Source organism: Cydia splendana, chromosome 20 (genome assembly GCF_910591565.1).
Source record: "Cydia splendana chromosome 20, ilCydSple1.2, whole genome shotgun sequence".
In the NCBI taxonomy this organism is placed as follows: domain Eukaryota; kingdom Metazoa; phylum Arthropoda; class Insecta; order Lepidoptera; family Tortricidae; genus Cydia; species Cydia splendana.
In genome coordinates this window covers 9,443,976-9,459,501 of record NC_085979.1, presented here as the reverse complement: position 1 = coordinate 9,459,501, position 15,526 = coordinate 9,443,976, and the positions used below count along the sequence as shown (strand labels likewise).

The 15,526-nt window shown below is 40.2% G+C and overlaps 1 protein-coding gene across 1 annotated transcript in view; it reads right to left on the bottom strand.

The window, feature by feature from the left end:
* LOC134800822 (E3 ubiquitin-protein ligase RNF123-like) overlaps positions 1 to 15,526 on the bottom strand; it is an 85,365-nt gene that overhangs the window by 48,645 nt on the left and 21,194 nt on the right. The window contains exons 9-18 of the mRNA XM_063773379.1: positions 13,340 to 13,480; positions 10,688 to 10,870; positions 9,775 to 9,927; positions 9,031 to 9,140; positions 8,140 to 8,258; positions 7,556 to 7,603; positions 6,165 to 6,274; positions 3,861 to 3,980; positions 1,469 to 1,575; positions 309 to 422 (exon numbers count right to left, since the gene is read on the bottom strand). Coding sequence (XP_063629449.1) covers positions 309 to 422; positions 1,469 to 1,575; positions 3,861 to 3,980; positions 6,165 to 6,274; positions 7,556 to 7,603; positions 8,140 to 8,258; positions 9,031 to 9,140; positions 9,775 to 9,927; positions 10,688 to 10,870; positions 13,340 to 13,480 — 1,205 coding nt within the window. The remainder of the gene's footprint in view (positions 1 to 308; positions 423 to 1,468; positions 1,576 to 3,860; positions 3,981 to 6,164; positions 6,275 to 7,555; positions 7,604 to 8,139; positions 8,259 to 9,030; positions 9,141 to 9,774; positions 9,928 to 10,687; positions 10,871 to 13,339; positions 13,481 to 15,526) is intronic.

Below are 15,526 nucleotides of genomic sequence, written 5' to 3'. Positions count from 1 at the left end.
TCTTTTTTTGATTGTATGTATACATGCATACAGATTGATCCCGTTTTTGTAAAAACCCAGTTTTGATGATGGGATCCAACTTCCAAGAGGAATCGAGGGAACTCCTCAAATCTTAAAGGCATACATATAGTGATTTTTGTGTTTTTATCAACAAATCAAGCATATACATTCAAAAAAGTGACATTTGATGAAGTGGAACTGCTGATGACGATCAGAACGGAACTCTTCAACGACGCATAGTTCACGTTTGACGATTTGTCCTCTTCGTTATGTTTGTTATCATAAATCAAATAATAGAAACAGCGTACCGTAAGGTTCTCACGAGGAAAGGCAGCACGCCACCCAGCCGATCGACGTTGTAGTAGTCCAGGTCTCCATCGATGAAGGACTTGGGAGGGGTGTAAGGAGGAATAGAAGTGTTGCTGGAGAAATGGAACAAAGGTAGGATGTTATCACACTGGTGAGGTGTCATAAGACAATCGATTTACAACGACAACATTAGAATATTAGGTATGCCTGAATAATTATTAATATTATTATTCATACGGGACAGTATAATGTGTACGGCTTAAGGATTATGTTGCTAATGGGCATTTCCTGATATCTGTTAAATCCTGTTACCACAAAACGGGTCTACTTTGGGTTTAGAGTCAAATTTGGTTCCGATCTAGGTCTGGTAGAGCCAGGCATGCTCCAGGTCCGGAACTGGTCCGGGTCTGAGACAGAGTACGGGGTCCGAGTGAGCGGATCGTCTATACGCACGTTTACAGTCCACATGTGAACTTCATGTATTTTTGAGCTGGGGAAGTGGCAGGATGTGCAACTCTGTATCGTGTCTTGTACCGAACGCAGGAATGTGGCAAGAGAGAAGTCCCTGCAATTCCTCGGAGCTCTAGTGCAGACTTTACGCGTAATGCTATCGTTTGGCCTAGCGACAACAGCCGGGCGTGGCAGGACCACTAGATCAGGCAGGCGGGTTGATTAATAAGAAAAACATTCTCTGTAGATAAGCCGGGCTAGCACATGATTGGCGCGACAGTACCTCGCCGCTAGATAGACTACCCGTCCCTCTTTAATTAATACAGTCAAAGACATATGTAACTCCGTATAAGACGAATAAAGTCTAAGAAAAAAACGTGCCTCGGAAATCAAGAAAAAGTCATTCTCGGATAGATGGCGCACACACCTTTGGCCTATGGTCGGCTAGATGGCGTTGACGACACCGTTCCATATTTAACAATTTTAACACATAGGTGTCAGTGAATGAACTTGGGTCAAAATGATACAAAAATAATAAAATCATTTATCCATATATATACATTTTTCGATAGTTTTATACGTTTTCATTTTGAGTTTTAGTCGTGTGTAGTTTAGTAAATTTACTGTGACTACAAAATTCACTATGACAGGACCCCTCTATACTATCTATTCTCTTTGATACAGTTAGAAAAAGACGGGGTATACTAACGTTTGGCCCAGAGGCTTCTCGTCCCACAGCTTAAGCACGGCGGACAACAGCCGAGCGTGGCAGCACCATGAGATGGCAGGCGAGTTACGCGATATGTTAAACAGCCTCTGTACAAAAAAAAAACCGTGAGGGTACTTCTAATTAAACATGTCTACTTAAATATGTATACATTGAGGATCTTAGGGATCACCAGAACCAGAGCCCGATTACGATATCTAAATGTCCTAAAATATGTTTTTTTATGTCTATGTCTAACTGTAATATTTTACAGCCGACCAATTTTTCCGGGCTTATCCATCAGACTTGACATGTTGTTGCCCCACATGCCTCTCTAGGCGTGGTGCAAACAGCTGCTTAAGTTTTTGATTTATTAATTCGGCACTTCTCAGAAAAGTTGTAAGTTAACTTTTTAGGGTTCCGTAGCCAAATGGCAAAAAACGGAACCCTTATGGATTCGTCATGTCTGTCTGTCCGTCCGTATGTCACAGCCACTATTTTCCGAAACTATAAGAACTATACTGTTAAAACTTGGTAAGTAGATGTATTCTGTGAACCGCATTAAGATTTTCACACAGAAATATAAAAAAAAAACAATAAATTTTGGGGGGTGCGTCCCACGAGATATAAGTACATAATATAAGTACATAATATATAATTTCATATTAATAACGTTCACAAGATAATTATAATGAACGTTTGCTATAACATCAAAATCAATATTTTTATTAGGAATAACGGTCATTTAACATAATACTCATTTTGCATAATGATTTTTTATATAACACTCAAATACTATAAATTCAGTTTATATAACATACATAACGTATATCGATCATAGTATATACTATCTTTTAGTATAATGATTATAAAATATAATAGCGTATGATATACTAAATAGGTTATAACTGCTACCCCTATACAAAACAAGCTGTTGCTAGAAAAGTAGGTTAGGTTAGGTTAGAACTGCGACCTCTACAGAAAACAAACTGCTGCCAGAAAAGTAGGTTAGGTTAGGTTAGAACTGCGACCCCTACAGAAAACAAACTGCTGCCAGAAAAGTAGGTTAGGTTAGGTTATAACTGCGACCCCTACAGAAAACAAACTGCTGCTAGAAAAGTAGGTTAGGTTAGAACTGCGACCCCTACAGAAAACAAACTGCTGCCAGAAAAGTAGGTTAGGTTAGGTTAGAACTGCGACCTCTACAGAAAACAAACTGCTGCCAGAAAAGTAGGTTAGGTTAGGTTAGAACTGCGACCCCTACAGAAAACAAACTGCTGCCAGAAAAGTAGGTTAGGTTAGGTTAGATCTGCGACCCCTACAGAAAACAAACTGTTGCCAGAAAAGTAGGTTAGGTTATTCTATACGAGCATTATGCATTTTAGTGTTAGATGTATTGAGTAATATACATTATAAATCTGAGATATTATGAACGTTATACATAATGATCGTTATATACAATGATATTATACTTAAATAACGTTATACTTAACAAAAATATATATTTTGATGTTATATCTAACGTTCGTTATACACCTTGAACGGTATACAAAACAAACTTATACAATATGAGCGTATATAATATGAATATTATAGTATAAGTTCTTATGTCTTATATTACTTACCTGCCCAATTTTGGGGGTTCCCCATACTTAGAACTGAAACTCAATTTTTTTTTCATCAAACCCATACGTATGGGGTGTCTATGGATAGGTCTTCAAAAATGATATTGAGATTTCTAATCTTCTATAGTTTGCGCGAGAGACACTTCCAAAGTGATAAAATGTGCCCCCCCCCCCCTGTAACTTCTAAAATAAGAGAATGATAAAACTAAAAAAAAAATATGATGTACATTTCCATACAAACTTCCACCGAAAATTGGTTTGAACGAGATCTGGTAAGTAGTTTTTTTTAATACGTCATAAATCGTAAACCGCAATTTTATTATGTTACTTGCTGCTACGGAACCCTTCATGGGCGAGTCCGACTCGCACTTGGCCGCTTTTTTAAATTTCAAAGCGCTAGCAAAAAGATTCTACAACAGCTTATTAAAGTCAGGTAAAATCACCAACATGTTTTAAGCGGTGGTGGCCGAGTGGATATGACGTCCGACTTTCAATCCGGAGGCCGCGGGTTCAAAACCTGGCTTGTACCAATGAGTTTTTCGGAACTTATGTACGAAATATCATTTAATATTTACCACTAGCTTTTCAGTGAAGGAAAACATCGTGAGGAAACCTGCATACATCTGTAAATTCAAAGGTGTATGTGAAGTCCCCAATCCGCATTGGGCCAGCGTGGGGACTATAGCCAAGCCAAGCCAAGCAAGAGAGGAGGCCTGTGCCCAGCAGTGAAACGTATATAGGCTGAATTATTATATTATTATTAAAATCACCATGTCCAGAATACAGTTGTCCATGATATATCTTCTGAATTTCTCCAAGAAGATCTTCCTTGTCGACGGAACCATGTTCGTACCGTCCGAGTTGTCTAGCAGCATCAAGAGAAATTCCAACTGTAAAAGGACGAACCATTATCATCAGTCGGCGACGTCATTAATAGGCCTAGAGCCCCATTTAGTTCAATAACTTGTATGCAATATTCGATACTGCTAACTACGGAGTACACTGAATTCAGTCGATCGACCAAATACCGCAAATGGAACGAAAATCGTATGCAAGATTTTGAACCGTCTATATGGGCCTTAAGAGGAAAGGGGACGGCTGCTTGTTGATACAAACACAGTACCCATTTTCCTCTCTGGAACTTGATGTATATATATATAGCTATACCCCTAAGTTTGACGTTTTTCGATTATTTGATTATTGTAAAAAATAAGTGCGAAAAACAGATTTAATACAATTTTTTAAATGCTCCTAACTTTTATAATAAATAAGAATTTGAAAAAAATCTACTGTAGGAGCATAGCTGTGGTTGATATAAAACAAATCGTGTCAAAATATTTTCAATAATGTTAATATCCAGAGAGGAAAATGAGGACCAATGAAGAAGTCGTGAGCTGAATTCGCTAATAAAACTTGGAAATCTTGCAAATATAGTGTAATTTTTCACTTATGTCATTCTATGAAAAATTACACTATATTTGCAAGATTTCCAAGTTTTATTAGCGAATTCAGCTCACGACTTCTTCATTGGGTTTTAGTTTCTTAAGTTTTGTACATATTATTAAATGTTTCCTTTGTGAGATAAATATCTTTACTATCTTAAATTGTATTCTGAATTCAACCCATATACAGGGTGGAAAGGCACGACGATCCTTCCCGGAAGTATTAGGTCGTTTAAGTGATACAGAGACTATTGGTAATGGTAAGAATCGTTAATTGAGTAAAAAATAAAAATTGCAAAAATACTACTTTTTAACTGTGGTGATAACCCTATAGCATGTGCACATGACGGCTAGATTAAGGATCTCCGTCGGGAAAGCTCGGGACTTTACACTTTTTTCCGATCGTTGACAGTATCGCAATGATGTATGAATGACGCATAAATGTCAAATAAATCAAATGCATGCAAAAATATTACAAACAATTTTATTACTTTCTTAGATAATTACTTTTTTCCAATATTTAATACTATCTTCTTTTCACATACGGTGTTCAAATGTACCTCCGTGTATTACAACGCCGCCGCAGCCCGTACCCGAGTATGTCGATGCACATGCGATATAGTGTATGCTCTTCGTCATTTATCCTCCGCAGAAAGCACCAATTAGCCTTTGTCTCATTTCGTCCGCAGTTTCACATTCCGTTTGGTTTGGTACACCATATCTTTTACACAGCCCCACAAATTTAAATAGCCACAAGCATCTAACATTTTTATTTGAAGAATATGACATTCAATAAGTATAGTTCAATGAAAATTTAATTTCAAACATCAGACGTCTTGTCTATTTCCTACCACGCAAGAAGGTTTGTTAGTTTGGTATTGAAGAAGTATTTATTCTTGATTTATTCTTAGTATTTCATTTTTGCAAGTTCATTTGGTGCAACTAACACAACCTACATGTAATTTTTTATTATTTTAAATAGTTTCCAATTATTCGAAAATAATTTTGTGAAACGTGTTAAGAAACTAAAACCTTTTTATCAGTCAAGGAAACCAGAGATATTTATAAGACGATTGCGTACTTTTGAGTGGTTGTCAATGTCACCATTTGAACTGTCGTTGTAAACAATGTTGTGGTTAGTATTATTAATATTAAGGAATAACATAACTATTTCATTCAAGTATTGAACAAGTGGAACCACTAAGAAAGCGAAAATCCTGCAATGATTCTTACCGTGCTGTAAGCAGACCTAAAAATGGTTAGATGGCAACAAATTAGCATAATTTTCTGTCGAATACTGATTGTTTACAAGTAAGTTCATTGACCCTGTCACCTGTTAGGGTTAGAACAAAGTAGTTTTTTGCGTGGATGTTTAAAAGGTCATAATTTAGAAACGGTTGCCCATATTAACATAGTTTCTATGGAGAAAATATAGAGCTTAGGCTAAACTATCTCCCATTTCCGGAAAGGATCGTCGTGCCTTTCCACCCTGTATATTACAGTACCAAAGCGGAAATGAGAACTATGTTTGTATGAAAAGGCGATTTAGCGCGGGTCCTCCACTCTCATCTTAATCATTTCATTTGCCACTACCGTGCCAATCAACAACTTACTAAATGGTTATGAAGGTACCTGGATCTGTTCTAAAGGCGCGACAGCTCTAGTGATTTTATTACAGTCTTCCTTATACTGAGTTTCTATTTGAATGTCGTCAAGTGATGTCATGTGTTCGTTTTTAGTTCCTGTAATTAATGTATTGGGCATTATCAAAAGGGAAATCAATTGGGCAACATTATGTTCCTATCATGCTGCTGTATTCACATGATGGTAGTGTTGGTTAAGGCTCAAGTCCTTTGAGTCCTGTCTTATAAAGGCGTATCCAGATTAGTAAAATTTTCGCCAATCTGATTCGATTGCCCGATCGAATCAGGAGGTGCGGACGCAAATACCAATTTGGCTCGCCGATAATGACCGATATTACCGATAAAATGAGGTGCGGACCCAAGAATACCAATTTGTGAGGCCAGTATTTTCGTTCTGGGGCATGTATTTTCTGGGGACTCGAATATCACCAAAAATCTAAAATTGGAGATTGACGCCAATTTCATTTCTGATTAAATCGACTGATTTGATCAGTCCCGTCTGGATACCACTTAACAGTCGGCTCAGTTTATCAGACTTTTGACATTAAGTCGAAATTTGAGGTTTTCTGTAGGTAAATACTTGAGTCCTTTAAAAATAAAACTCTCAAATTATGTACAAATGTTTTCAACTCCCCACATGAAATCATGAGTTCCCTAACGCCAGTTTTCCTAAGTGTTCATATAGATAACACCTGAAAAAATGTTGACAGTCTTTATCCGAATCCTCGAGCCGTTTTAAATTGCGCTTAAAAGACACGACTCACATCAATAAAGGACTCGACTCTTTAGTCTCGGTCTAGACTCGGAAGTTTTTTAAGCGCAGGGTCAAGTTACTCAAATTTAGACTCAAAAGAATCGAGTTCCTACCAACACTACATGATACACAGATACATCTTTTTTATTTTGCCGCAATAAGTGTGTCCTGTAAGTTGTTTTGACACATACTTGACTAGAATTCTGGTGTTGTCATGTAATAACTATTTAATTTCCACTCGCTCTTTTCGGATTGTAAACGGAATTATGGGCCCGATTCGGATTTTGAGATAGACATCTATTAGACATCTTTTAGACATCATCAATATACGATAACGATAATTATGTTTAAGATCTAACCTGTCAAATTTGACATTTGCGCGATTCTGGAGATACTGTTGAACGATTTCCACAGGATATGACTTAGAGATCCAATTCACATCTAATAGATATCTTACTCTATCTAACGTAAAAGTGACATTGGTTGCCCGAATTGCGCTGCAAAAGAGAACTAGTTGATATCTAAACTATAACGTATCTAGAATGGATCTAGTACGTGTCGTCTCTTGTGAATATCTTGAAGTTCGAATACGGCAGTGTGAAACGGATATAATTCATTGACATTACCTCCCGTGAACGGGTTAGGACGTGCTATCGTGCCTGTTTCTGCCATTTCTGTAAATTAAAATTGTATTGTTAGTAAGTCTACGTGGAAAGAGATCAAAGTGTAGAATATTAATCACATTTTATTATCATTGCACACATCCTTTGAGTTATAAAAGAGAATTTATCCTTCTAAGGTATATCGTCGACATAACCTTCGAGTAAATGAAAAAATACTAAGGTATAAGTTTATACACAGCTTGACTGCGCCAATTAGTGAGTAGAAAAGTGCTGGCTTGTAAATGGAATAAGAGGATTCTGAATTTAGGCAGAATCACGGCGGATACTTGCGGAGATGCTTGAGGAAAGCCAGTGGCGGATTTGCAGTCTTTGCCGCCCTAGGCCCCAGGCCCTGTAGCCGCCCCTTTCTCAGCACCCATCATATTGAGTTATTTCTTTGCGCGAATTTTTTGTCACAATTTTCCGCCCCTAAATATCTTGCCGCCCTAGGCCCGGGTCTACTGGGCCTTAGGGCAAATTCGCCACTGAGGAAAGCCCATGTCCGGCATTAGACGTTTTTGATAATGATAATGAAAACGTGGGTATACCAGCTATCCGAGGATCCGTCTCCCCCTGGACTGGCGTCGGCTTCTGCCACCACGGGTTGCGGACAACGGTTTTGAGGACCGCCTCATCCGGACACTTCACGTTTAGAAAGTTGTCGAACCTGTAACAAATAAGAAAATACCATCAAAATAATTTCATTTTTAGTTTTAATCCTGTGTCGAAAGATGGCAGTAAATTTACTGTGACTACAAAATTTATGTCAATAATCCTCTATACCAGCGGTCGGCAACCAGCGGCCCGCGGGCCGCATGCGGCCCGCCAACCTCTCGCTTGCGGCCCGCGAGCCTCCTTGGCTATTGTGTATGTAATACTGACGAACGACAATGTCTGCTAAAGTCACAAATATTACCAAAGTGCGGCCCGCGTCATCTTCGTTAACTACTATGTGGCCCTTGGCTGCTAAAAGGTTGCCGACCGCTGCTCTATACCTACACTCTATTGGTATTATGGATAGTCAACGTCGTGCCAAAATAATGAAACTAGTTCAGTCATTTTATTTATGATATAAGTTGCAAACGAGAAGATGAATCACCTGATTGCAAGCGATTACCGTTGCCCATGGACACCCGCCCGCAACGTCAGAGGGGTTGAAATATCCGGCCTTTGACATGGGAGTACAGTCAGCAGCAATAGTTGCTAAGGGGGTTAAAATGATCTTGACGCGACTTTATTGTTAAGAAAATAAGAGCGCGTCAAGGTAATTTTGAACACCTCGTCCGTTACTTTTGCTGCTGACTGTACGCTCTTTTTTGCAGGTTTGAAGGTCGTATAGGTTCGGAAATACCGCATGCGACATTCATTCAATGCCATTAAAGAGTGTCTCAGTGTAGTCAGTGTGTTTCCGATTTACTTAAGCCAACATAGAAGCTTACGAGATCTTGTTGAAGAAGACATATTTGACGAGGTGGTGCCTGGTCTCCACATGCTGCATTAGGCCGCAGAGCACGTACACGCCTTCCAGCTGTTGGGTAAACTGTATGTCCTGCGATGGAAAATTTATATACTCGTAAATAGGCTGGTGGACTGACAAGGTGGACTGACGAGCCAAGGTAACTATCGCTATCGCTTCGACAGCGAAAAGCATTGTCTCTCTATCACTCTGTCATATTAGGGTGACAGTGACAATTGCGTTTCGATCGCTACGGAGCGTAAGCGATTGCCATCTTGGCTACGCGGCCTGGTTTAAAAGGTCGCGGGAGTCCGCTGGATGCGGGTGGCGCAAGACCGGTCATTGTGGCACTCTTTAGGGGAGGCCTATGTTTAGCAGTGGACGTCCTCTGGCTGATATGATGACGATGAAATAGGCTGAAAGTACCAATAGTGAGCCTGTAAAGCCTTATGAAGCTAAGATTTTTCTTGTTTATTTTTCTATTTAGCTGTATAGTGTCTAAATTAAATAGGACTTAACTATTTGTCTTTTTTCCCACATAGGTTTAATCTTAGGGTTACGTAGCTCATAACTAGCGTACCTACCGCTAGTTATGGGTTTAAGTACCTACGATTATGGAAATATATTATTTATGACGTGAGTAGACTTAAAATTTCTTCGTCAATAAAGCTAGGTGGCATAATAGGTAGTGCTTTCCTAGGGCCAGGCCTGTAATAAGTATCATTACCGGCGACACCAAATCGAAGAGCAGGCACTCCCTCACAACGCAGTGCTCCAAGATGTCACATAGCGCCGCCTCGTCCAAGAAAGTCCACAGCAGGTCCAGCATCGTGCATAACTTCGGCTGCGCTTGTGATAGGAATTTGGTCGACAAGTCGGTCTGGAAAGGAACGAACAGGATACCTTGCGATATGAAACACAAGGTATACGGCGCGATTCGTGAAATGAATTAGAGATTCACTAGATATGAAATAGTAAAGATATGTGACGTTCCACGGCAAAAGGTACCTTATGGCGCCGCAATAATATTATGGCGGCGCTACGCGACGTAAGCGCCAGCCGCCATAAGGTACCTTTTGCCGTGGAACGTCACATATCTTTAATATTTCATATCTAGTGAATCTCTAATTCATTTCCCGATTAGCGCCGATAGTCAATTCTTGTTCAGGTACCTAAAGGTTTTGGAAGGACACATTTTTCATTAGGAAAAACTTGAAAATTGGGAATGTTTTAAGATATATTTCGACGTCTTTTACGGCGGTGAATGGCGGTGATTTCATAACATTCACCAATAAACAAGATAGATTGCCCCTTTGCACCTGCAAGCACAAAGCAAGAAATTACTTAGTAAAAATGCGACGATAGTGAGATCTTTAAGAGCTAGAATCACTTAAGTCCAATTCGTGAAAAAGGTGGAATTTTTTCAAAGGTCATTGTATGAGTATTTTAAGAGGGACATTCAAGAGGCTAGGGTGGGGTAAAGTAACAGCACCACATTACAGCCTGGCATCATCGGGTTGGTTGAAGCCTATGGACACCACTACAAGGATGAAGTCAAACTACGATCTAATAAATTATGCATACGACACAGTTCTAGAGGTCCTGGTCTATACGCTACATTACTCGAACTACTTACTTACATAATTCTTTTCCCTAGCCTTGGCATAAAACTCGGCAGCTAGCGCGTCCACATTGATGGATCTGTTCTTGACGCCGAGAGCGCCTCGAATTCGAGGCAGTAGTTCGGACACCACCACATATGAGAGTCGGAGGCTGATACCAAGCTCTACGACCGCCAAGCGGGCTAAGGACATTAGGAAAGCCTGGAACAAAGAAGATTCTTTACTGTTAATCTTAGGTAAAGCCAAGAAACCGAGTTCCAAAGAGTGCCCCTGCTCTCTGTCTCCGTCTCTATCGATATTACAATATAAGAGAAAGATCGATGTCAAGTATGGATGGATAATGTGTTCGAAATTCGAATGCCACAGTAGAGTTTTTTTAATAAGATTGCCAGTACTCACCATTCTCTTGAGCTAAACTATAGTTATTTGTAGGATACAACTTTTTACTAATATTGCAGGAATTCAAGACTGAGAAGTTTGGAATATTATTTATTAAAGTTAGAATTGTATGCTGTGGAGGCTCATTGGAAGACCGTCAATTAACAGCGATCCAATTCTTCAAATCCCCGGCTTAAGGAGTCAGAAAGCTCCGACTAGATCCTACGTTTTTGGACATCCTCTTGTTATCCGTGCTGTTGGAGACCGCGACCTGATGAGGCGAGGGTTTGGGAGTGTACGCGGAGTTGGAACTGTGGATGCGCAGTGCCACCTCTTCATTCTGGACATCTACTACCTTCTTCTTTTGGCCCTACTTTTCTGGACATCCTCTTGTTATCCGTGCTGTTGGAGACCGCGACCTGATGAGGCGAGGGTTTCGGAGAGTACGTGGAATTGAAGCTGTGGATGCGCAGTGCCACCTCTTCATTCTGGACATCTACTACCTTCTTCTTTTGGCCCTACCTTTCTGGACATCTCCTTGCTATCCGTACTGTTCGTGACCGGGACTTGATGAGACGAGGGTTTGGGAGTGTACATGGAATTGAAACTAGATGCGCAGTACCACCTCTTCATTCTGGACATCTTCTACCTTCTTCTTTTGGCCCTACTTTTCTGGACATCTTCTTGCTATCCGTGCTGTTCATGATCGCGAATTGATGAGGCGAGGGTTTGGGAGTGTACATGGAATTGGAGCTGTAGATGCGCAGTGCCATCTCTTCGTTCTGGACATCTTCTACCTTCTTCTTATGGCCTACCTTTCTGGACATCCTCTTGCTATCCGTGCTGTTCCTGACCGCGACTTGATGAGGCGAGGGTTTCGGAGTATACGTGGAATTGGAGCTGTGGATGCGCAGTGCCACCTCTTCATTCTGGACATCTTCTACCTTCTTCTTTTGGCCCTACTTTTCTGAACATCTTCTTGTTATCCGTGCTGTTCGTGACCGCGACCTGTTGAAGCGAGGGTTTGGGAGTGTACGTGGAGTTGGAACTGTGGATGCGCAGTTCCACTTCCTCTTACTGGACATCTTCTACCTTCTTCTTTTGGCCCTACCTTTCTGGACATCCTCTTGCTATCCGTGCTGTTCGTGACCGCGACTTGATGAGGCGAGGGTTTGGGAGTGTAAGTGGAGTTGGAATTGTGGATGCGCAGTTCGACTTCCTCTTACTGGACATCTTCTACCTTCTTCTTTTGGCCCTACCTTTCTGGACATCTTCTTGCTATCCGTGGTGTTCGTGACCGCGACTTGATGAGGCGAGGGTTTGGGAGTGTAAGTGGAGTTGGAACTGTGGATGCGCAGTTCCACTTCCTCTTACTGGACATCTTCTACCTTCTTCTTTTGGCCCTACCTTTCTGGACATCTCCTTGCTATCCGTGCTGTTCGTGACCGGGACTTGATGAGACGAGGGTTTGGGAGTGTACATGGAATTGAAACTAGATGCGCAGTACCACCTCTTCATTCTGGACATCTTCTACCTTCTTCTTTTGGCCCTACTTTTCTGGACATCTTCTTGCTATCCGTGCTGTTCATGATCGCGAATTGATGAGGCGAGGGTTTGGGAGTGTACATGGAATTGGAGCTGTAGATGCGCAGTGCCATCTCTTCGTTCTGGACATCTTCTACCTTCTTCTTATGGCCTACCTTTCTGGACATCCTCTTGCTATCCGTGCTGTTCCTGACCGCGACTTGATGAGGCGAGGGTTTCGGAGTATACGTGGAATTGGAGCTGTGGATGCGCAGTGCCACCTCTTCATTCTGGACATCTTCTACCTTCTTCTTTTGGCCCTACTTTTCTGAACATCTTCTTGTTATCCGTGCTGTTCGTGACCGCGACCTGTTGAAGCGAGGGTTTGGGAGTGTACGTGGAGTTGGAACTGTGGATGCGCAGTTCCACTTCCTCTTACTGGACATCTTCTACCTTCTTCTTTTGGCCCTACCTTTCTGGACATCCTCTTGCTATCCGTGCTGTTCGTGACCGCGACTTGATGAGGCGAGGGTTTGGGAGTGTAAGTGGAGTTGGAATTGTGGATGCGCAGTTCGACTTCCTCTTACTGGACATCTTCTACCTTCTTCTTTTGGCCCTACCTTTCTGGACATCTTCTTGCTATCCGTGGTGTTCGTGACCACGACTTGATGAGGCGAGGGTTTGGGAGTGTAAGTGGAGTTGGAACTGTGGATGCGCAGTTTCACTTCCTCTTACTGGACATCTTCTACCTTCTTCTTTTGGCCCTACCTTTCTGGACATCCTCTTGCTATCCGTGCTGTGCGTGACCGCGACTTGATGAGGCGAGGGTTTGGGAGTGTACGCGGAGCTGGAACTGTGGATGCGCAGTGCCACCTCCTCTTCGGCCGCTTTCGAAGATTCGGATCTGGCCTGAAAAGAGAAAAATTATGATGTGTGCATGATGTGTGCTTGGGTTGTTTTCAAATGGCAACTTTTTGTACCTTTGGTGGTTGTTATATTATAACGTTATATGCATGCAGAAAATACGCAAGTATAACGGGTTGGCATTGATTGAGTAGCACGTTATTATTAATCGGATTAGCAAAGTAAAACGTATTCAACGTAAATTCATTAAATTTCTGTGTTTCAAAATTAAATCTCCTTATCGCTCCTCTAACTATCCATCTATTTGTAAAATACATCACTTAGTACCACTTCAAAAACGGCGGGAAATAGCTGACATAAGTTATATACTTAGTATCAGTACTGATTTGGTGGATAGTCCTGAATTACTTTCCAATCTCTCTTTTAATACTCCCACTCGTTGTAAAAGGTATTATCCTCCTATTTCCATTAAATTTTCATCGTCCAAATACAGACAGAATAGTTTCTTGTCGCGTGCGAGTAGAGTTTTAAACAACCTGGCAAGCCAATTAGATATAGATATATTTAATTGTAAGATACCTTTGGTAAAACATTATTTGACGCTAAAATGTTTTGATTGAGCATGTGTAATTAATCTTTGTTTGCTACTTTTCTATTGTATTTCTGATTGTAGGGTTTTTAAAATATTGTCATTTTTGGATTGTACTTAATATGTAGGTACTGTAAAAAACTTGTTGTGTGTTGCTGTGTCCGAGCGTTGACACTTTTCATTTAAGTAAATTTGAATGTAATAATCTAAGCTCTAGCTACATGTGTGATCCTGTAATTGGCTTTCCATCTCTTATTAATTGTGAATACTCTGTATAGATATCTGTTGGATCTCCATAACATAAATAAACATAAACATAAACATAAAATATTAAACTGAAATAAATGTCATACTAAGAGCAGTTTCCCACTGACGTCCAGTTTTTTGCGGGTACGGTTTTTTTGCAGCTCTTATATGAAAGACCAAAACAAAACGAAATAAAAACCGGTGGTCGAGCGGTCTAGTCATCTGCCGCGAGTGCATTCGACGCTGGTTCGATTCCAGCCCTGGGCACTGGAGGACATGGTGACTTTTTCATTCGTAAATATAACATCTATTTCAGTTTACAATTTAAGGGACATACCTAAAACATAAAAAAAAACCTAAAAAATTCGCGTTCTCCTAGAGATAAGGCATAGCTAGATCGATTTTTCGTCCCCGAAAACCCCCATATAGCAAATTTTATTGAAATCGTTAGACCCGTCTCCGAGAACCCTGAAATATATAAATCATATATATAAAATTGAAAAACCAGAACGGGATAAAAAACGAGGGAAGAAGCGAGATGGCGCCTTACAAATTTCTAAAAAATGTTTTTGTCACGTTTCTCAAATACGACGCACGTATGATAAGAAAAAACTGTTCTAATCTATTATCTAAGTATGAGAATATAACTAGAGCATAAAAACTCGCTTTCGATGCGTATTTAATTTACAATAAGCAAAAGAAATTTTCATAACATTCTTCATTTTACGACTATCGGCTATTTTCGGAAACTCTCGGTTGGTTTCGTTTCGAACTTCAAATAACCAAAATTATGTTTGTTATGTTGGTATGCAGTGATTTCGGCCTTTTTTACTCGAAGTAAAATAAAAAGTGCTGTCAACCTCAACCTTTTACCTTAGTTTGACATGCCATATAATGACTGATAATGACTTATCAATATCAATAGTAATTTGTATTTTGTTGTTTTAAATTTCTTTTTGAGTTATGTTATTCAGATTTACTTTCACATCTTCGGCAAACAAATTCGTCCGGGGACCGGGCTGCCGAGATGGGCCAAAAATACAATTAAAGTTGATAGCAAGTTATAATGTAGGTAGATAAAATTTAAGTGCATGTTCAGATATTTTTGAGCGAAACGACCTGGTGAAAATAAGCAAACGTACAGTCAGCAGTCGGCCAAATATCGTAATATAACTCTGTTGCCATAGAAATAAGGATGTGTTCCGATATACTGGCGGAATACTGAGAGACAAAAGTGGCTAAGCTTACATTGGCTC